This window comes from Furipterus horrens, unplaced genomic scaffold (genome assembly GCF_987537825.1).
Source record: "Furipterus horrens unplaced genomic scaffold, mFurHor1.1.pri manual_scaffold_1, whole genome shotgun sequence".
NCBI classification, from domain to species: Eukaryota; Metazoa; Chordata; class Mammalia; order Chiroptera; family Furipteridae; genus Furipterus; species Furipterus horrens.
Window position 1 is genome coordinate 97,269,750 of NW_028327171.1, and position 23,380 is coordinate 97,293,129.

General features: G+C 40.9%; 1 protein-coding gene across 1 annotated transcript in view; it reads left to right on the forward strand.

Annotated features, from left to right (window-relative positions):
- SIDT1 (SID1 transmembrane family member 1) overlaps positions 1–23,380 on the forward strand; it is a 102,147-nt gene that overhangs the window by 73,731 nt on the left and 5,036 nt on the right. Inside the window, exons 11-21 of the mRNA XM_090276721.1 lie at positions 5,780–5,851; positions 7,233–7,378; positions 8,078–8,151; positions 9,148–9,214; positions 10,689–10,762; positions 11,692–11,815; positions 12,014–12,131; positions 16,608–16,744; positions 17,396–17,504; positions 22,208–22,284; positions 23,194–23,240. Coding sequence (XP_090132847.1) covers positions 5,780–5,851; positions 7,233–7,378; positions 8,078–8,151; positions 9,148–9,214; positions 10,689–10,762; positions 11,692–11,815; positions 12,014–12,131; positions 16,608–16,744; positions 17,396–17,504; positions 22,208–22,284; positions 23,194–23,240 — 1,045 coding nt within the window. The remainder of the gene's footprint in view (positions 1–5,779; positions 5,852–7,232; positions 7,379–8,077; positions 8,152–9,147; positions 9,215–10,688; positions 10,763–11,691; positions 11,816–12,013; positions 12,132–16,607; positions 16,745–17,395; positions 17,505–22,207; positions 22,285–23,193; positions 23,241–23,380) is intronic.

A 23,380-nucleotide genomic window follows, 5' to 3' on the forward strand; every position in this document is an offset into this window, starting at 1 on the left:
ACAGATGATGTGTGGTAGAATTTTGTACCTGAAACCTGTATAATTTTGTTAACCAGTGTCAGCCCAATAAACTAAATAAAAAGGGAAAGAACGAATACAGTGGTGAACAACAACAACAACAACAAAAACAAGAGCAAAGAAGACAAGCTCTACCCAAGAGAAAAACCAGTTAATGACTCTCTTAAGCCTATCACCAGAACATCAATAAGCCAGCCTGCATGAGGGACCTCATCTGAAAGCTAACGTGAGACATTCAGGCAAGAACCCTTGGAGAGGACCAGGATTCAGGAATGTCTCTCTCTCCAGGTGCCAAGATTAGTGTAAAGGTAGAGCTACAGGAAGTTCAGTGAAGCTCAGAGCCTCAGGAAAGGCTTTGGGTACTGATGGCAGCTCTGTTTTGGTTAGGCAACCATGGGCAGGATGCATTTGGAAAACCTGCCGACTACTCTGCTTTTGTTTTTCTTTGATTTGTCTGCAGTTCTTTGAGTTGCATTTGAAAAGTGTCAACATTGGCTACAGCTATTCTAAAAAGAGAGTTTATTTTAAACTTCATGGGATGAAAAAGGAGATGAGACCTTAGAACCAGCTGAAGTGAAAATAGTGTTGGTAAAGAGCTCCTTCGGTCCTTCAAGAGACATTTTTCCTGTGGTATGCATGGATGGGCAGTGTACTCTCCATAAAAAAACATTTCCTCCACTGGCTGCATCAGTGGAGAAAGCTACATTTCACATCATTGTTAAAGAGTCTATACAGAAATTCAGTTACCACCTGGGAAGAGAGATGAATGAAGCATGCCTCCCAGGCCTGTGGGACCCGGTGAGCTGTCACCATGAGCATGGGGTGCAGCAAAAGAGCAGGCTACATTTTTAACTGTGATAGCTTGATAAATGTGTCAAGTTTGTAGACTTAAGAACCAAATGGTCAAGCACATCCTTCCCTGTAGAGAGCCATTACTGAACCAGCCTCTTAGCAAAGAGCAGGGTCTGGAGGGAAAAAACAAGCAGTGTGTTGAGTTTGGAGGGGTCAGGGAGCACAAGCCATCACCAGGGTCTGGGGCAATGGGTCTCTAATGCTAGTCCTGACTCTCTACTCTTCTTTATCCAAAGTCCCTTAATTTTTCCTGCCCTGTTTTTTCTTCAAGAGGAATTTTATATCCCTCTGCAAAGATTAGTGGTTTTCTTCATTTTCTCCTCAACTTTTGAAACAAAACATGAAATTAGTTGAGGTAGGCAGCCAGTCGGCATAAAAATGGAATTTCATGGCAGCTAGTTCACATTATTTCTGACTCCCTCTTTGGCTTCCAACCTCCTGAGTTCAGAGACAGAAAGAGGCAGGAACAGTTAAAAATATGAAGTCTCTGAAGGTTCCAAACATGCTCAAAATTAAATGAACTTTTCCCCCTTACATAGAGTATTTAGCATAAAAAGTAAGCATGAAAGCACATTCTATTCTGTTAGTAAAGTAGACAGATGGCAGGGGGGTTGTGATCAGAGAAAAACATTCCAGAACAAGTTTCCTCAGTTAGATAAGCTCATTCACAACCTTATATGTTTGCTTATTTTCAGCCAGAACATCTTGGTCTGTCCTATGAGTTAATATATTTTTTATTTAATTCTGCTTTTGAAATACCATAAAATTAAGTATAAATATGGTTTGCCTTCTAGGACCATTGATCATACTTGAAGACTGTGAGAAAATGCTTAGGATTTTGCATTCTGAAAAGCCTTAGACATAAGAAAACTTATCCAATGTTGACCAATCTTATATTTAAATTGTGCCTGTAAAAGCCCACAAAGTGAAAACACTTTATGTGCTGGCAATTGTATTGCACATGAAAATCTTGATGCTCTTAATCACCACAGAACCACTGTTGTTGCCTCAGAATGGACAGGGTTAGTGACTACATCACAAGCAGATCAGGCTCAATTATGAGCCAGAGCAGAGTGAAGAAATCGGCAATACATCCAAGTCTGAGCTGGCTTTTTCTTTTTAATGAAGTAATCACTTAACAAAACAGTGGTTTTCTTTTCTCACTTGCTTTGATTTTAGTTTTGTGTGTGTGTGTGTGTGTGTTTTTTTCTCTTTTGATTATACAGACAAAAAAACAAAACAAAACATTGGTTCCCACAAACCATTTCAATTTCTGGCCATAACTGACCTCAACATTCTCCTGATCACACTTCTATTTACCTTCTCAGAGGACTTTCCAGTGGCACCAAAATGCCAAAAATTCTGGGTTTTGTTATTTTAACATCATTCTTCACTTACTGTTTGCACATTTAATATTTCTTAAGTTAAATCATAAGTAAGAGATAGACATTAATGGTTGTAAATAGGGAGCTTAAGCTTGAAAAGAAAAATATGTGAAAGAGACTGAGGGAAATCAAAATGTAAAAGACTACAGATAGCACCTAGGGGTAAAACCAATACAGTGATTTTTGTAAGACTTCCCAAAATGAGCTAGACGGAAAGAAGACACAAGCATGGCCAAAGAGGGCATCATTAACAAGCACAACAGCCAATCTGAGAAGCAAAGGTTGTCCTTAGATACTGTTTTAAAATATGAGTTTATGAAGAGGCAATTCCTATAGGCCCTTCTGTGCAACCGGCCGTCTCCACTCCCCTTTCCTCTTCTCCCTTCCCCCTTCACCCCCCTTTCTTCTTCCATCTTCTTCCCCCTTCCCCCTTCCCTTTTTCCTGTGGGCCCTCGAGTTGAACCAGGAGTTTTCCTCCTACCTCTAACCCCTTTCCCCCCTTCCCTCGATAAACCTGGTGTAAAAACCTAAATATATATACACAGTAGTCCCTCTCTATATTGTGGCCTCACTGTATTGCGGGATTTTTAAAAATATTTTATTTAATTATTTATCGCGGATTTTTTGCTATATTGTGGGAATTTGCGGTGCTGTGTACATATGTTGTTAAAGTTATGTAGGTTTAAGAGTGTAGAATAAATGTAAGGTTCCTACTTCGCGGGTGGGTCTAGAATGTAATACCCACGATAAGTGAGGGAATACTGTGTGTATATATAGAGAGAGAGTTTGTATCGTGGAGAGGTATATGAGCCTCCACTTCCTTGTCTCTTCTGAAAGATATTTTTGAGCACTCCACCAAAGTAACATGCTTACTGTCAGTTATTCATATTTTGAAGAAAAACCTGTGTATTTTTTCAGTTAAGAAAATAAATTGTAATTGAGAGCAATATGATAATCCAATATCCATCCAATATCTGAGTCACTCTGGAAAAATTACTGATCTTTCAGCACCTCCCTTTTGTTGTCTTCAAAATGGTGATGACAATAGTACCCACCTCAAAGATTAAAAGGTTTGTAAAGAACTCAAAAGAGTGTCTGACACACAGTAAGTTTTCAGTAACCATTAACCAGTAGTTGTGATAGTAGTATTAGCAGCAGCTACCTCAGCAGAAGTAATAGTGGCAGAAGCATTCGTAGTAGCAGTCGTAGTGGCGGTAATAGTATAAGTACTTGTTTATTTTTTTATTTTTTTTAATTTTATTTATTTTTTTATCCTCACCTGAGAACATTTTTAATTGCTTTTAGAGAAAGGGGAAGAGGGAAGAGAGAGAGAGAGAAATATCCATTGGTTACCTTTGCACACACACCCCAACTGGGGACCAAACCCGCAACCTGGATATGTATCCTGACCAGGAATCAAACCTGTGACCTTTTGATCTATAGGACAACACTCCGACCAACTGAACCACACTGACCAGGGCATTATTAATATTTGTTATAGTCAATAGTAGCAGCAGAGCACTGTGCTGTAACTGTGACCAAAACTGTCCTAGGTCAAAAAAACATAGTCAAACTGTAGACACCTGATCTTCCCAAACTCTGTTATTTTGCTCAAAAGATTTAATCTCCCATACTTAGGAGTCTGAAAGTAACTTGTTTCTATACCTCAAAGTTGGATACAAAGTTTAGATAGTGCTGATACCTGTTATTATGGGTAAGCCCAAGAATTGCCAAGAAACATCTACTTTTTTTATAATAAGAAGAAATATATCAAGGGACCTCCAAGCCTAGGAGCAATGCCAGAGAGTCTGCATTCTGCCTTGCCTGCCAAGAATGCTGCATTAGCCCCAAGGTATTGCTGTCTAGTTGAGCCATCAAAGTGAGGAAGGAAATTTAGTCTCCAAAGCCATCAGATTTGTCTCTCATCATCTGGCTAAATATTTTGAACTGGGCATTTAATTACTTTTCTTCATGGAGAAAATGAATGGGCACACAAAAAGTAAAAAACATGAAAAGCCTACAAAGTTGGCTTGCAACTGTGAATGTTTTTACTGCCCACCAATGTGTGAAGTTTGAGAGCTGGATGAAGAGAGTTGACTGTGACAAGCAATGAATTGTTTGAGGCTTTTTGTTCTTTCACATGTGTTACACACTGCAGCATTAATGTAAACTATAATGAACTATGTTCTCAATGAAGAAATTGAAATATACTTACAGTGAGGGTATTAAAGAATATTCTCAGTTATGTGTCTTCACTAAAAATATATTTCCCTGCAAGAGCACAAGAGACTGACGTTAACTCACAGAATTTTTGCCTGTATTGTGATACAAGCAATCTCATCTCTCAGCAAGAAAATACCAATAAAAATTCCCACCAGCCCAACAACATCCCACATCCTTGGCCAAGCTCAGGAGGAAGTGAAGGAACATTCTTGTGCATCACCACAGATGAGTGTGGCTCCTGGAAATACAGTGGCTCTAAGTCAGAGTCAGAAACTGCCTAGATACCTGCTTAGATGTGATTTCTGCTCTTTTTGTTCAGCTCCACCTAACTCTCACAAATGGGTAGACTTAATGGGACAGAACCTTGCCTAACAACGTGTGAGAAAGGTGGGCAATCTTTGTCTCTGATGCTTGTGGTGAGGTGGCTCCAGATGACTTCCCGATTCTCCATGAGTTAACTCTCCTTGTTGCAAGGAGCACCTCACTGAAAAAGTTTGAAGAACATTTTTTAGAGTCTTTATTTTTCTCTTACTAACAACCACTTGACAATAGATATGCCTATTCTACCTCCTGAAAACCTCTCAAAATATCCAATGTTCATACACATCCTTATTTCATGCTGTCATTATTTATTGCTCCAAGGAGTGCAGCAATTTCCTTTCTTATCTGGGCTTTTTCCACCTCTAGTGAGGGTACTGCTAACTGTTCTAACAAACAAATGTGCATGTGACAGTGCTTTAATCACAGACATTTGTTTTTGATGTTTTTTGTTCAGTGGTGGCCTTCCTCACAGTGATTTCAAGACCCATGCCCCTTTGTTCTTGTGATTCTGCAATACTCTTAAGCAAGAACCAACAACTTTTCTCTGAAGTGCCAAATAGTAAATATTTTAAGCTTTGCCAGCCATGTAATCTCTGTCACAACTGCTCAACTCTGCCACTGTAACCAAAACCAGCCATAGACATATCCAAATAAATGTGACTCTATTTCATTTAAACTTTATATATGAATACTGAAATTTGAATGTCCTAGAATTTTTACATGTCATGAAATACTATTTTTATTTTGGTTTTCCATCCAATAATTTAATAATCATTCTTAGTTCAAGGGCCATACAAAAACAGGTGGCAGGCTAGATTTGGCCTGTAGGCCATAGTTTGATGACTCCTGTATTAGAGTGAAAAGTGTATCAAATTTAAAATATTGTGCCCTGATCATTCAGACTACTTAAAGTTGTGCTGTGTTCTTTTGTTTTAGCAGCTGGACTAAAGTGTTTGCCTCTTTGCTTTTCCTTTTTGCAGGCTCTGGAACTATGGCGGTGTCCCATCCCATTGCTGCCAGCACCCCTGAAGGGAGCAATTATGGGGCAATAGGTATTTTCTATGAGTCCATTCATGGAAGTGTTTCCTAGTTCTCCAGCGAGCAGGACACAAAGGTCCTCCAGCCACTGGTAACTGCGAGAGTGGGCAAGGAAGGCATCACATTAGTGTGTATTGTCCTTATAAGATGAGTTGGTTGGATGGTCTGGAAGGTTCCTTCCGGTTCTAACATTCTCCAGTTCTATTCTTCTTCTTCTTGGATCTTCTGGCCACACTGGAGCAGAATTCCCTACCAGGGTTGCCATCAACTGCCAAGGCCCCCATGGGGAATATTTCATACCCAGCCTGACTTTAGGACTTGAAAGATGTGTCAGCATCTGATGTCAGGGAACTCGGCCTCAATTGACCAGCTGTTTTAACCCCAGGTTTCAGTGGAGGAAGGGCCATCAGAAGACTAAGGCTAAGGTGCAGGTGAACACGGCTGAGGTCCAACAGTCTTTCTTTTTGGCTAACTTCATAATTGAACCTGCTTACTGCCACCCAGTCATTCACATGGCAGCCCTCAGTGTTCATTAAGTGGCCTGAAAGGAACAGAATTCCTAGCCATCCTGTTAGAGTAGGAGTACTTTGATGCTGCCATGTATTTCCATGACGCTTGCGGGCCTATGAATGGTGCACTTCAAAATGTCAGTGTAGAGGGACTGACAATCCTGTATTCCTGCCCTGTTATGCTGTAACTTTAAGAAGCCTTGTGGTCTCAGTGAATAAGATTTATTTCTGGCTCTGCCAAAACAGGGCTTATTTTTTTTGTTTTGTTTTGTTGTTTTTTGTTTCACCATCTGAACAGAAGAAATAAAGCAGAATGTAGGTTCAGTTCATATGTTCATCAAGCAGCACAAATCCCATCTGCTCTGGGAAATGTTCACAGGAACACAAGAATTCTTATTCCTGAGAATGATGTTTACATTATGTAATCCTAGATGCGGCATGTGGGGGATTCCTGTGTACAAATACTTCATCCACAAGCCATGTATAGATGCTGGATATGAGTGTACTTACACATATATGTGGTAGATGCTATACATAACTATGTGCATGTGCATGTTTACATTATTTATGTTCATATTTTAAATATGAAACATGAAGTACAGCATATTATCTTTATACCCAATAGTTAACAGAATAGATGTCTTAGTATCAGATGTCTTTATATGCTTGATATGTATATAACTAGACATTTAAATGTAAAAATAGGAGAAGAGGAAAATTAAAAGTTCATTGAGGAGAAATCAGGAGAAACGTCAGGTGTTGTGGGTAAAGAGTTAATTTTTACTGACATTTTTAAGTATGAGTCAGCACTGTGCTTTTGGCAGAGAAGAATGGCTCCCTTGGTTCTCCTTGGCTTTGGAAGGCAGGTGAGCATTCTCTGTTTCAGATGAGTCAAGCTCCAGTCCCGGCAGACAGGTGTCCTCCTCTGATGGGGGCCAGCCATGCCAGTCGGACACGGACAGCTCCGTGGAGGAGAGTGACTTCGACACCATGCCAGACATTGAGAGTGATAAGAATGTCATCAGGACCAAGGTACCTCTGCCTAGCTATACTCTGTGAGAGGGCAGAAAGTTTGGCAGTTAAATACCACGTCAGCAATGCCTTAGTCTCCTTTAATTTTTTTCCCTTCAGGAGAAGTCAAATCTCCCTGAGGGCTTTTTAGGTAAAATATAACTATAGCCTAAAAGCAGTCCTCTAATTAGCACTTCATTCTGGAGGAAAAAAGTGAGAGCATTAAAATGCACTTAAGGTCTGAAGTGACAGATCGTGGACAATAAAGGAGGAAGGAATCCAACCAGATGGAAGGAAGGATTCATTGAGGGGTGCAGCTGGAAAACTTTCTGGTTCTGTACATATCATCCTTCAGGAGTAAAGTTTGTTTCTTTCTGGTATATGTTTATTATATTGTGTTGTGTCCAGTAAGGGAGACAAAGGTGAATTGCACAGTTTCAGTCCTACAATTCAAGAATCACAATGTGGACATCTCCAAAAGCTGGGAAATCAATTCTTGAGATATAGGAAGCATTCGATTCCCAATTGTTTTCCCACATCAGCCAAGAGGCATACTGGGATTTTTATTAAGGTATCCTCAGATAAGCAAAATTAAAAGAAAAATCTTGTTACATAATTTTAATCCCTAGTAAAGAATTGAACTGAAATTTGTGAAGATCTCTTTTGTATATTGTACAAAACAAGTACAATTTTGCATTCTCTTTGTTTTTGGCTTCCCAGATGTTCCTTTACCTGTCAGACTTGTCCAGGAAGGATCGGAGAATTGTCAGCAAAAAATATAAGATTTATTTCTGGTGAGTAGATGACCAGGAGGGCCATAGTTATCTTTATTAAAATTTAAGTTCTCTTTGTATAAGGTACAGTCAGTTAGATCACAGGTTTCAGTGTTTAATGAGGGACAGGTATATGTGTTTCAAGGATCCATGCTCGCATTCCATAGGAAAAACAAAAATAGGCTACAAAAGGCAACTGACCCTAACTTAAATAAATACAAAGGAAAAATAAGAATAGCAGTAGACTCCCATGTGTGTAGGAAGCTCACTAAATCCTCTTCCAGAAGGCTAATGTAACAATGACATTAACATCACTTCCTTGCATGGGACACACTAAACTGCAGTCATCCCCTTTTCTCCTCACCAGGCCTTGTTCTTGGAAGAAGCAGTAGCTTCAGGAACTAGATGTCTAGAGCATCTATCTCTGAGCAGCTGTAAATTACCCCGGGCAATGATACTACCAGCCAATGATATAAAGCCTTGTAATGGTCAATCACACAGATGCAACTTCTCCCTTCAGGCTAAGAGGCTGAGCTGCCTGGCAGGGATCCCTCTCTCCTCTCAGAAACCCCAGGCTGACACTGTGACAGATCTTCCCATTCTTTACTCTTCCCAATTCTTTCCCCTTTAATTGGATACAGATATTAGAGGAAAACAAGGAACAATGGGGGCCTCATGGAATTTCACAGTGGGGCCTTCACTTTGGAACTAAGGAATCTAAGAGAGCCACATCCCTTCATGAGATCCACCTCCCATTACTTACATTTTGATGACTTTTACTCTAACATCATTCTTAAGAAATAAGTTCTCATTAATAATTTAGTTAAGCCAGAGTTAAGTATTATTTACACTGTTTTACAAATGACTGGAGAAACAAGAACCACAATATCAGTTTATAACTGCTTTTGTAAGTTGACTACGGAATTATGGGGTGAAAGCATTTCTTTTTTAACAGTTGAACAAAGATTCCACTGTTAATTTGGAAATAACTATTTTGGGTTCTTTCTGCATGCATAGGAATATCATCACTATTGCTGTGTTCTATGCACTACCTGTGATCCAGCTGGTCATCACCTACCAGACGGTAAGTGATGCCCTGAACCCCAACATCCCAGCTTTCGTGCTATGGGGAGAGATCTTTGCTGTGATGTATAGAGAAAGGTAAAAGTTGGAATTGGTCCAAAAATCAATTCCCCATTAGGATTCTAATTCAACTATTCCAATATTTTATTTTTGACTGACCTTTAAATCTAATTCCCAATTGTCTTATCACAAATGGATCTGGGACTACTTGTATTATTTTGTCTACCAGTCTTGCATTCATTCAATCATAGTATCTATCAATTTCATCTATTAGTTACCAGTCTGAAATTTTGACCAGAGTAATGGGCAGAGTAAATAAAGTTCCAGAACAAAACAAAGAAACCGAATGCCTCTTGTAGCCTGTGCGTTTTCACTAAGGGGAAGTGTTTTTTGGTAAAAATAAAAAGAGCTTCATAAAATTAATAAAATGTTAAATTAAAAGAAAACAAAATAAAAACTAAAATAAAACAAACAAAAATAATAATTAAAACAGCTCAAGAATCTCTACTACTCCTTTCTGGAATCCAAGGATCCAGGTCACTTAAGTAACCTTCTCTACGACTTATTCTGCATGAGAAAACCCACTTAGAATAGTACAAGGCTGAATGTGTGTCTTATGCAGTGGCCTCAAACTTTGCTGTACATTAAAATCATCTGGGGAACTTTAAAAAATCCCAGTGTCCAGGCTGTGCCCCACAGCAATTACATCGGAGTCTCCGGGAGTGGAACAAGGCATCAGAATTGATTAAACTCCCTGTGATTCCAATGTACATCCAAGTATGAGAGCCAATGGTCTAATAATACTTAGCCAATTTTGTACTTACTACATGATGCAGACAAGGACTTTATGAGATTTGCATACCACACTTTATAACCTAAATATTCTCTGAATACTTTGGGACCCTGTCAGAAGACATAGATATGCTGTGGTCTGGGAAGGTTCTTAATGGTAGAGACAGTGATGACTGTGGAAAACTGAACACCATGTGCGCATACCTGTCTGCCTGTGGGTATCATTTCCACAGAGGATGGGACAGCTTCCTATCCTCCGGTGCTCATCTAGAAAATGGGGCGCACCGTGACAGTCCTAGTAGCATATTCCAATGATACTCCTTTTACCATGAGAACAAAGGAAACATAGTTGAATTGCACCTTGAGGCCATATAATGAGGAAGACATAATATTTCAATTCCAAGACAGAGGGTAGCATTTTTGTGCCCCTGAAACCTGTATAATTTTGAGCCAATTTTACTCCAATAAATTGAATGAACAATATAAATAAGTAAGTAACGAAAGGAAATGTGCCTGTACTGTGTACAAGAGGCAGATAATGACCCAGCCCTGAGGAGAAGGAGCGCTGGTTCCACTGGGAATTGCTGACAGTGTATCACTGGGAGTCATGTCTGCTCTTTGTGATTTCGGGCTTGGCTCAGGGGATGGAGGAAAACTGCATCTCCTCGCTCTTGATTTTGCAGGTGGTAAATGTCACTGGAAACCAGGACATCTGCTACTACAACTTCCTCTGTGCTCACCCCTTGGGTGTCCTGAGGTAAGCGCAGCCCACGGGTTCCCCATGAGGCTTTGGAAATGCCTTTCTGTGTAATGCTGTGATTTCAATTTTTAAAAATATTGAAAACACCTGTGGAAAACTACCCCAGTCATGGGTAAAAAGGAGTGAAATCAAGAAGTTGAGACCAGGTATGCTTCTCTCATACCTGGATTATTCCCAAGAACAATTGGCCAAGGCAAGGACAGGGATATTTTTGAAAACAGCAGGTCCCTACTTGCAATGATGCCCTTCCATGGGCATTAGGTGCTAGTACATGCAATTCATTAGACAACCTCATGAGAAAGGTAGCATTGTTATTATCATCCCCTTCTTAGATGAAGATACAAAAGCTTAAGAAGGTCCTTTAGCTGTTAGTGATGTGGCAACTTGAACCCACACTTGCTGCCCCCAAGACCATGCTGTAGCCACCAGAAGCAGAAAGAACATGTGCCTGGGAATAGGGAGCCTGGCTTCTTGTTCTAGAATTGAACTAGCCTCAGTTTCCTGAATTAAAGACACTGGTTATGACCCTCTAACACTTATCCTGAAATCCACGCCTACAGAGCTGAGTGGGGATATCTAACATGGGCCCATCTATGAGAATTCCCTCTCCCAATATATCTGAAACACTCAACAGAACTGCACACCTTTGGATTCATTCCATGCCAGTGCCATTGGGATCAGAGAGGATGGGAGGGTGTGAGGGAAGCCTGGTGGGCACCCCAAGAGGAAACACATATCTTACAAGTGAAGTACCCTGAAATGAAAGTTTAAAGATGACCTCTGATTATTTTCCAGTCCTGGGATCTCATGAAGAGGTTATCAGTGGAAAATACAAATGCTCAATTCCCTCATTAATTTGTGCCTTCACTCTTTAAATCTCTCTGATGGCCGGACTCTCTCATGGTCTGTCTCTCTCATCCATTTAGTGCCTTCAACAACATTCTCAGTAACCTGGGACACGTGCTCTTGGGCTTCCTCTTCTTGCTGATAGTCTTGCGCCGGGACATTCTCCATCGAAGAGCCCTAGAAGCCAAGGACCTCTTTGCCATGGTGAGAAGAGGATAGGCACACTGGGAGTGGGAGCTAAGAATGATTATGATTCTAAACACGGTCTGCAAAAAGAAAGGACACCTGGCTTGATGGTGACGATGAATTATGATGCTTGAGGCCAGAAGCATGGGCTTCCAGATTCTGTGGCTGTGTCACTCACTGGTATCTTTTTGTTGACCATGCTTTCTCCTTTTTCAGGAGTATGGGATTCCCAAACACTTTGGTCTCTTCTATGCCATGGGCATCGCATTGATGATGGAAGGAGTGCTCAGTGCTTGTTACCACATCTGCCCTAATTACTCCAACTTCCAATTTGGTAATTAGAATTTACATTAACTACATAGATTTCAGTTATAAGAGTCTTATCCTAGGATCCTTCCAGAAATGCCAAGGTCATATATGTAAGAATTAAGTGGCATTTTACATGAGCAAAAGTGATGTGAAGGCACCGCACCACAGGGCATAGTTTTCACATATTGTACTATTTTTTTTCTCTTTGACCACCTTTTAGACGAGAAATCTCAACGCTCAGTAATGGTCTCATGGCTAGATCTACAGGTGGGCCATGGGCTAAGAATTAGGCAGCAAGTTGGATAGAACTCACCAACAAGTGTCTGGAAAGGTTCTTCTGTGCAACTTGGCCTACCTTAGCAGTTAGACTACCTTGCGATGAACGTAATAGAAAAGCCAATTCAAATTGAATTGAATTGAATAATGAGGACATTTATCAGTTCACCATCTGAAACTGCAGAGGAGGGCTCTGGCTCCTCTTCTCACATGTTGCTTTTATTCTCAGGCTATCAAGGAACTCATAGTGGCACATACAGCCACAGTAGGTTCTGGCTCCCTGTCCCCACTCCACAATGTCTGGAGAACACAGCAAGCTGGCTTCCAGGAGCCTTCATTTAAGAGCAAGGAAACATCTTTTCTAACCTCCCCCAGCCCCCAGATAATGCCCCATTACACCTCAATAGCTTATCCAGACATGAGCCCATTCCAGAACTGTTCTCTGTGTACTGGTTAGCTCAGGGCTGGGTGGCTACACCAGTCATGGTGGCAATGGAGGTGGGTTTACCTTTAGATCAATGGGGCCCACCTCTGGTACCAAGGATGAGGTTAGCCTTCCTGGAGCAAATTGCCTGGAAAGGTGTGCCTTTCTGAACTGGAAACGGGGCTAAGAAATTTGAGTTAGTATTGAGATGCTGTCAGGAAGGAGGCAGGAGAGGAGCTGATGCTGGGAGGAGGCAATTAACAGTGTCCTCCACAATCAAGAATAAGGATTTTTAAAACAGTCATTCTTATGTTTGTGTTCTAGCCTCTGGCTGTTAAGTGAGAACACCACAGAAATTCTCTGTCACATGTTAATTCTTTAAAATTACAAAACTTTTTAATAGGGAAAAATATACAGAACAATAGCACTCACCACCCTGAATGAACAAATGACAATATTTTAAAATATTTGCCTTAAATCTACTTTTTAATAAATAAAATATTGTGTAAAGTTAAAGTCCTTTTTTAGAACTGCTTTCCAAATTTATTCCACTCTTTCCCTCCCCAGAGACAACTGTGATTAATTTGGTATTTATTCTTCCAGTTCATTTTTATAGTTTTACTACCTTTATATTAAATTGATATTAATTTACCATAGTGTGTATGCAACCTTCTTTTTTCATCTAACAATATGTTTTAAAGAGTTATTAATATTGATCAATGATAGCTAGTTCATTCATTTTTTTAATTTTTTTCATTACATTTAGCCCCTTTATACCCCCCTTACCCCCATCCACAATCACCACACTATTGTCCATGTCCATTGATCCTTTTTCCTTTTTGCTCAGTCCCTCTACCCCCTAACTTCCCCCCATCTTAGCTGTCATCCTGCTCTCTGTCTATGAGTCTGTCTCTGTTTTGCTTGTTAGTTGAGTTTGTTCATTAGATTCCACATATGAGTGAAATCATATGGTATGTCTTTCTTTCTCTGACTGGGTTATTTCACTTAGCATAATGTCCTCCAGGTCCATCCACATTGTTGCAAGGGTAAAATTTTCTTATTTTTTTTACAGCCAAGTAGTATTCTTTTATGTAAATATCTTATAGCTGTTTTACCCATTCATCTGTAATGAACACTTGGGCTGTTTCCATAGCTTGGTGACTGTAAATAACAGTGCAATGAACATAGGGATGCTATGTTCTTTCAAATTAGTGTTTTGGGTTCCTTCAGATATATTCTCAGAAAAGAGATTGCTGGGTCAAAATGGCAGATCCATTCCTATTTTTTAGGTATCTTCATACTGTTTTCCACAGTGGCTGCACCAATCTGCATTCTTACCAACGGTGCCAGAGGGTTCCCCTTTCTCCACATCCTCGCCAGCACTTGCTATTTGTTGATTTATTGATGACAGCCATTCTGACAGGTGTGAGGTGATATCTCATTGTGGTTTTAATTTCCATTTCTCTGATAATTAGTGACATTGAGCCCTTTTTCACGTCTATTGCCCATCTGTATGTCCTCTTTGGAGAAGTGTCTATTCAGTTCCTTTGCCCATTTTTTAACTGGGTTGGTTTTTTGTTGTTGTTGTTGTTGTTTTTTAGTGTTGAGTTTTGTTAAGTTTTTAAATAAATTTTGTATATTAACCCCTTATCAGGTGTATCAGCCAATATGTCCCATTCTGTGGACTGTCTTTTTATTTTGTTGTGTTTTTGTTTTGTTTTGTTTTTGTTTTTGCTGTGCAGAAACTTTTTAGTTTGATGTATTTCCATTTGTTTATTTTTTCTTTTGCTTCCCTTGCCTGAGGAGATATATCCGATAAAAAATTGCTACAAGTAATATCTGAGATTTTGCTTCCGATGGTTTCTAGGATTTTTATGCTTTTGAGTCTAACATTTAAGTCTTTAATCCATTTTGAATTTATTCTTGAGGGAGGTGTAAGAAGGTGGTCTGTTTTCATTTTTCTGCATGTATCTGTCCAATTTTCCCAACACCATTTATTAAACTATCTTTAGCCCATTGTATGTGCTTGCTTCCTCTGCTGAATATTAATTGACTATAAAGGTGTGGGTTTATTCCTGGGCTCTCTATTCTGTTCCATTGATCTATGTTTCTGTTTTGATTACTATGGCCTTATAGTATAGTTTCATATGAGGTAGTACAATTCCTCCAACTTTGTTCTTCTTTCTAAGATCACTGTTGCTATGTTTGGTCTTTGTGTTTCCATATAAATTTTGGAAATATTTTTTCTAGTCCTATGAAATATGTCATTGGAATCTTGATAGAAATCGCACTGAATCTATAGATTGCTTTGGGTAGTATGGACATTTTAATTATGTTAATTCTTCCTATCCATGAACACAGTACGTGCTTCCACTTCTTTGAACCTTATTCAATTTCTTTCTTTAGTGTCTTCTAATTTTCTGAGTACAGGTCTTTTACATCCTCGGTTAGGTTTATTCCCAGGCATTTTATTCTGTGAATGGGATTTTTTTCTTAACTTCCCTTTCTTTTACATCATTATTTGCATATAGAAATGCAACTGTTTTCTGGATATTTATTTTGTACTCTGCTCCTTTGCTCAATTCAATTATCAGTCCTAGTAGTTTCTTGGTTGAATCTTTGGGGTTTTCTGTGTACAGTATCATGTCATCTGCAAATAGAGATAGTTTTACTTTTCCTTTCCATTTTGGGTGCCTTTTATTTTTCTCCTTATCTGATTGCTGTGGCTAGGACTTCCAGTACTATGTTGAATAAGAGAGGTGAAAGCGGACATCCCTAACTTGTTCCTGATCGTAAGGGGAACATATGTAGTTTTTGCCCATTGAGTATGATGCTGGTAGTGGGTTTGTCAGATATGGCTTTTATTATGTTTAGGTATATTCCCTCCAATCCCACTCTTCTGAGAGTTTATATGATAAATGGGTGGTGGATTTTATCAGTTCATTCACTTTTAAGGATTATCATATTCTGTACTGAAAATATACCACAGTTATTAATTTCTGTTGAACAACCTTCAGATGTTACCAATGTTTTGCTGTCACAGACAGTGCTACAATGAACATCCTTATGTACAGCTCTGTGGGCGGGTGAGAGAGGTTCTCTGGAATACCTGGAAGTAGAATTTTGGAGTCACCTGCAATGCAAATTATGCATCTTCCGTTTTACCAAAAATTGACAAGTTTCTCTCCAGAGCATTAATTCCAACTTCTGCCAGCTGTGTGAGATTTCCCATTTCCCCACATCATTGCTGGCATGTGTTATTGTCAGACATTTAAATTTTTATTGTATTTTTTAATAACATGGAATATTACATTGTTGTTTGAATTTGCATTTCCATAACTCTCCTGCAGATAAGCCACATTTAATTTCTAGCTATTTTTCATTGTGAGGCTAGAAAGCTATACAGCAGCAGTAATCAATGTGGTTATATGTCAGGATGCTGAGAACGACCTCCCATACTCATTTTATCATCCCTCTGCATAACTGTCACCATTAGGGCTTCCTTGTTATTGTTGTTGAACACCAGCGTTTAAACACAAATACCCTGCAAGCGGGAATAGTCACTTATTTATCGTATCATTAGATGATTTTCTTCTGTAAACTAGGAGCGGCTTTGGTGGGATTTGGAAATGGAGTATGCAGGGTTTGCCTAGAAAATGTAACTGGGAGGCGGGAGTGCTAGAGATCTCTGCAAGGTCTGAGGGCAAAAAACACTCCAAGGCCCCAAGGGAGGGGGTTTTCCAGGTCAGGGAGAAATCTGTCTGTTCCCTGATGGTCTTGGCTCCTCCTCTGCGCCCTCAGACACGTCCTTCATGTACATGATCGCCGGCCTTTGCATGCTGAAGCTCTATCAGACCCGCCACCCAGACATCAATGCCAGTGCCTATGCCGCCTATGCCTCCTTCGCCTTCGTCATCACCCTCACCGTCCTTGGAGTGGTGCGTCCCAGCCCGCGGCCTGCCGCCTCCCTTCCAAAAAGTGCCCTCTTGAGAGGTTTTTTTGTTGTTTGTTTGTCGGAGCTCAGGTGAATAGAACTAAATTAATCATAATCATAATCCTTGCTTCATGGCACTGTCATCATCGATCAATTCATGGCATTGTATTTACTTACTTAGCTACTTACCATTTATAATGCAATTGGTACCAGTAAAACTATCCCTGAAGGGTTTTAATGTAAAGCTGGGACTGGACTCATATGAGACCGAAAGAGGGATGTGCAAGACTGAAGAGCCTGAATTAAAAGATTAGAAACTACTTTCTAAATGTGCATGCACAAGTGTTCGTTGTCTACAGCTATTTGAAGAGCAGCAGCCCCCAACTTGAAACCTACTGCTCCTTCACCATTGTTGTTCAGCTGCCCCACCCATTTCTTCCCTTTTTCACTTTTATTTGGCCAGGTAGCCATTCTTTTTCCTGCCTTGCATGTAGTAAGGCCCCTGTGAAGTCAGAGAAGCAGGGGTTGGGGGTGGGGGGTCAGAGTGTATGCACAGCTCAGTTTTTGATTCCTTACACAAATATGAGACAGAGCTGATTTTGAAAACTTCTCTGGGAAAAACCCCAGTGAAGGTAACTTCCAGCTTTACTCCTAGGTGTTTGGAAAAAATGACGTGTGGTTCTGGCTCGTCTTCTCTGTGATCCACATACTTGCCTCTCTGGCCCTCAGTACCCAGATCTACTACATGGGTCGTTTCAAGATAGGTGAGTCGCCTATTACACTAAACATACTGCAAAAACATTGTTTTCACTGATCCTAAATGTAAGTGTTACGGGTCATTGTGAATACAATGCCCTGAATTCTGTGTTGTGTTTAAAAGCAAATATTCTCTCTAAAAGCTTCCTCTCCTTTATTGAATTGCAATAAACTGTTATCACTAGTTCTAATCACCTGAGAAACTAAGCTTGCCATACCTGAGAGCTGAGCTCACCTCCAGTTCCTAGTCCCAAACACTTCACAATCCACCAGACTTTGAAAGTATATTTGCAGAACAATATGATTATCATACCACTCTTTTTTTCTACCTAGGGGATATTTTCCAGTTTGTAGCATTTAAAAGGAGCATTTCTTTAACCATACTAAAATATTATCAGGAATGCATTATATAGTCCTGGCTGGTATGACTCAGTGAATTGGGTACCAGCCTGTGAACCGAAATGTCGCTGGTTTGATTCCCATTCAGGCCAGGTCCCTACTTGGTAGGGTGTATAGGAGGCAACTAGAGGTTTCTATCCCTATTTCTCTCCCTTCCCCTCTCTCTAAAAATAAGTAAATAAAGTCTTTTTTTTTTTAAGAATGAATTATATACTATTTTCAAATTCTGGTTCTGGAACTTTTTGAGACCAACTCATCACTCTTAGAGGCAAAACAGCTCCTGAAAGCCCTGTGATAGTGTGACCATCAGGACACTGAGTGTTGGCCAGAAATCAGTGTCAGTCATCAAACATGGGAACAAGTTCCAGTCATCTCAGAGCAGTTACATTTCATCAGCCATTTTAAGGTCCATGAAGTCAGACTTAAATATCTTTTGTCTATGTCAAGTAAAAATGTGATATGTAAAAATAGGACTACTTCGAATGTTTGCAGAGCCCAAGGCAAGATCGCAAATAAATGCTTACATATCATATGTATAAAGATTTTAAAGTGATAAAGCAGACTTAAAAACCATTAAATACATGGAAGGAAAACAGGAAGAAAGTCCAACAAATTGATAAATATGCCTTCGTTATAACCTAGACAGTCCAGGTTTAGAATTCTTGGTTCCTCGGAACATAGCTACACAGGAGAGCTGGTCCGCAGCCCCTGCCTCTTCTTTCTGCCCACCTCTGCCTCTGTCCTGCATCTTAAGGGATCTCACAGGTATACATGTAGACCCTTTGTTCAACACCCAGGTGACCACTTCTTGCCTTTACAAGTACATACCCTAATGGTTCCATCTGCCTGCAGGAAGATAGACCAGGGAATGGGACTGTACGGACCCTGAGAGCAGGCTCAGAGTCATCAGGGCAGGATATTGTGGGGTCCAGGAATTCAGAATATGATCTAGAAGGGGAAAGAGTAGTCCCGTTGCCCTGCAGATTCTGCCCTTGGGGGGATCAAGGGCCTCTAAAATATGGAACCCCTCTTGCCCAGGTCTAAGAGTGATTCTACATAAACAAGTAGCTTGTTTAAGAGTAGGAGACTGAATAAAACATTTTCTTATTTTGGCAGTTTAGGTTTCCTTTTTGGTATGGTCAGCAGGTTTACCCTTGGCAGTAACATAGTCAGTGCACCTTCATATCCCCCAGTGGAAACACCATTAGCTGGTTGTATAGAATATTGGGGTTGGTGCACTGGTCATTTCCCATCCTCCAGACTCACAGGTGAGTTAAGTCATACAAAGTCAATTTTCAAAAGGAAAGTAAGTTGAAGCATTGTTGTTCTGGGTTCTCCTAGCGTTGAAAAAATAAATGAATATAGATGCGGTAGTCCCCCACCTCTTATCCGTAGAGGATGTGTTCTAAGTCCCCCGGTGGATGCCTGAGACCATGGAAACTACTGAACCCTGTATATACTGTTTTTCCTATACACACATACTTATGATAAAGTTTAATTTATTACAAATTAGGCATGGTAAGAGGTTAACAATAACAACTAATAATGAAGTAGAACAATTGTAACAATTGTTGTAATAAAAGTTATGTGAATGTGGTCAGTCTCTCAAAATATCTTAGTGTACAGTACTCACGTTTTCACTTCAGGAAAGCACTTTACAGCTTCTCTGTAGCATATTGAAATTGCCAGCATCAATATTCTTGCACTTTGGAGCCATTATTAAATAAAATAAGGGTTACCTGAACACAAGCACCAGGGTATCATGACAGTGCATCTGAGAACCTAGATGGCTGTAAGTGACTAATGGGCAAGTTGGCTATACAGTGTGGAGATGCTGGACAAAGGGATGAGTCACATCCCAGGCAAATGCATGGGATTTAGGAGATTTCACCATGCCACTCAGAATAGTGCACAATCTAAAACTTATAAACTTTATTCCTGGAATTTTTGATGTAATATTTTCAGACCCCGGTTGTGAAACTGCAGAAAGCAAAAGCATGAACAAAAGGGGACCACTGTACATGTAATGGTGACCATTAATACAGAGAGGAGCTTTGACTATATTTTATACCACCTTTACTGCCTACAGTCTTGCAAAGCTGAATTATTTACCTTTTGAAAAAGGAGAAATTTAATCCATTATCACCACGTAACATATATCAGGATCTGGGTAGAAAATAGCTGTCACACAAAGATTGACAAGAATTGGTTCACAAAGGACTATTCCTAAGACAAGGGTGCGGCAGGGAAGAATGAAAGGGAGAGATAGCGTGGTAACCCCAGGTTAGTAGCTGAGAACTGTTACTCTCCATAAACCCAAAAGAACAGGCAGGAAGCAGTTACCAACACGTGGCAAGAGAGCATTATGGGGAGGGAGCCACTCTGAAGAGAGCAGTGACCTTTGGTTGGCAAACACAGGCAAGGCACCAGGAAGGGAAACACTCAGAGCTCACTCTTCTCCCTCCATTCCCCCAGTCTCCTGCTGGCATTTCCCATTGTCCAAATCCATGGAGGGTGAGGAAATCCACTGCTGCCCGTACAGTGTGCCTCCTGGGCAGGTGCAGGACAGAGAGGCATGCCCGGCAAGCAGTCTGAAAGGGCAGATGGAAGATAGCCAGCCTCTAGCTTAACTGAATACTTTCAATTTCCTTACCCAGGAGTCTTCCTTTCCCAAGTGGTTATGGATTTATCAGAGTCAAAAGGAAAACTCCCTATTTGATTGGGACAAAGATTGCATCTAGATTTAGTTCAAAGGCAGGAAGTTGAGTTAGTGGACAGAGAGGTACAGGCCCCTGGCTGCCCATTTCAAAAGTTCACTTTACTTTCTCAAGTCCCATGCCCCTTTCTCTATGGCCCTCAGGCTACACGTGGAAACATGCATGGACACAGGAAAGGCAAGAGCAGTGAGGCAGAGCATTTCATAAGTGGGACAGAAAACTGGAGAACTACTTGCCCAGGTTACTAATGTGCTGTCAGAGGCCAGCAAAGACCACAGGGAGTGCCCATGAGAGAGGATGGGTTATAAATTTTAAGCTTGCACAAAAGGAGACAGCGAGAAGGAAAAGTCTGATTCCCTCTTTGAGGAATAATAAATGTTCAGGAGAGGCAGAAAAATTCTATTCTTTATGATGAGCAAACATTACTTTTATAATCAGAAAAGAACATTCAAGTCATCCATTTAGAGAGAAATATAAAATGACCAGTAATTTACCTGTTTGGCTACCTTCTTACAAACCTTTCTTTTTCTCATTTCTCCTCTGCTCTCCACTGATTCAGATGTGTCTGATACAGGTAATGTTCAGCGGCCCTTTTCGGGGTTCTAGATTGTTTTCTTAACAAAGCGACCCTCCTGGGTGTCCTACTGGCTCTGCTGCCTGAACATCTCCTTCCAGGTTGCGCAGGCTTGGTGAGCAGGGGAGCCAGAGAGGGGCTCAGAGGCAAGGCTCAGTCCAGCCAGGCTGCACACCTCTTTTGGGCTATTGCATGCGCATGCCCCAGGCCTCCTTCTTCCCTCCGTGTACCTGAGAGTCTAGCAGGGGCTAATTAAATTGACACCAGGGATAGCATTCCCAACAGAGCTGGGATCCTCTCTCACTGAATGCTCACCCAGCCTTGCATGAGGTGGACGGCTCAGAGAAAGACAGCCCCACTGTGATACTGACTCTTCTTATGACAGTTATATCACCAACACTCACTGTGTTTCATACCATCCTTTTGAAGAACTGAGTTTTTAAAAATCTTTCCTGTCTTTCTCTCCCCATCTTAACTAAATTCCTTTGATTGTTATTTCAGTACAGGTTTAGGCTTTCTGAACCTCCTCAGTAAACCCCCGTATCCCTTGGTTCAATTCTTACTGACTCATAACCAGATTGAGAAGTACTTACAGATTAGAACTTTGACAAGCTAACATTTCCCATCCTCTAGAGAGAGCACACATTTTAAGGTGGGTTTGAGGGGCCCCATACACCTCTGCTATAAAGGAAACACCATTGGAGTAAATTGTAAAAAAGGGAAACTTAGCTGAAGGAGGCCATAGAAGGCTTGGTCAGGCACCCAAATTATTGGTGACTGCTGGTTCCTCATGCACATCTGGCTCCCTTTCTGCAGTGTGACCCATGGAGACAGCACTCTCTCCATGAAAGCAGGTGGTGCCGCTTTTTAAAGCAAACATTTATTGCGCACCTATTAGGTGCAAAGTACTGTTTTAATAGGTGAAGATGACATCATTCTGGCCCCAAAAGCTTGGGCCAAATGGAGCATTTTGTATTATCTCTGACTAAGCCTTTTGACTGTGCGGTTGTGTCACCAGCAGATTTGGGGATGTTCCGGCGGGCCGCCATGGTGCTCTACACGGACTGCGTCCATCAGTGCAGCCGGCCTCTGTACATGGTGCGTGTGCTCCTGCACTCCTGGCCTCCTCCCAGGGAGCGGGGCCTCGGGAGGGCGGGCTCAGGGCAGTCACTCAGGCGCCCCAAACCTAGAGGGCCAGATGGCCCCAGATGGCCCCAGTTAGGGGGAAGAAGCATGTGGCTTACTCTTCTTGTTTGTAAGAAACAAACTGGGATGGTCCCATTTTTGTACATGAGAGATTGCTAGTACATAAAGAAATGCGTGTGTGTGTGTGTGTGTGTGTGTACAAAACTGTTAAACAACGATCGCTGCTGTGGGGGTGTCGGTCTCTATAAAGAACCATCCAAAGAGGTAAGGTTATTTCACTGTGTAAGTGGAAGAGGGCACTACTAATAATTGCACCAGCACAGCAGGTAGAAACCAGACTGTCCCAAGCAAACTGGGACCTATGGCCACTCAGTCACTTTCATTTGGAACGTACACTTTCCACGTTATACATTTATTTGATCTTTATCCATTGTTTTTTATAATGAGCAAGGATATTTTTTTAAAACTGTCATTATTGCTTAATGGTTGAAACACAACTTTTAAAAATTCTCCATTGTAGTTTCCGGTGTGTTATACATTTGTACGCTGAGCGGAGGAATCGGCACCCTGATCGCGGCTGTGTCTCTGCTCACTGGCCAGTGACCCCAGGAAGCCCCCTGCCTCCTCTGAGCTTTTGCCCCAGCCTTGACACAGAGCGGGGCTCAAAACCAGTGATGCTTTGGGGCCTGGCACACAGGGGCTCACTAAGCACCTGCTAACAGTTTGTAATCAGAAGGATGTTTATAAAAAGGAGCGTGGGAACCCCTTTGCCACCTAGAGCCTGGATAGGAGCTGTAGGCACTAAAAATGGAGGGAATGGAGGCTCAGGGTTTTTCAAGGTTTTCTTCCCTCCTTTTTCAGGACAGAATGGTGTTGCTCATTGTGGGGAATCTGGTTAACTGGTCCTTGTAAGTAATCCCAGGAAAACACATTTTTTTGTTTCTCCTTTATTAATGACTGTGACACTGTGGTTTAGCTTTCCTTGAATGTCATGTGAAGGAAAAACTCATTTCAACAGGACAGAAAATATAATTCTTTATGGTGCATC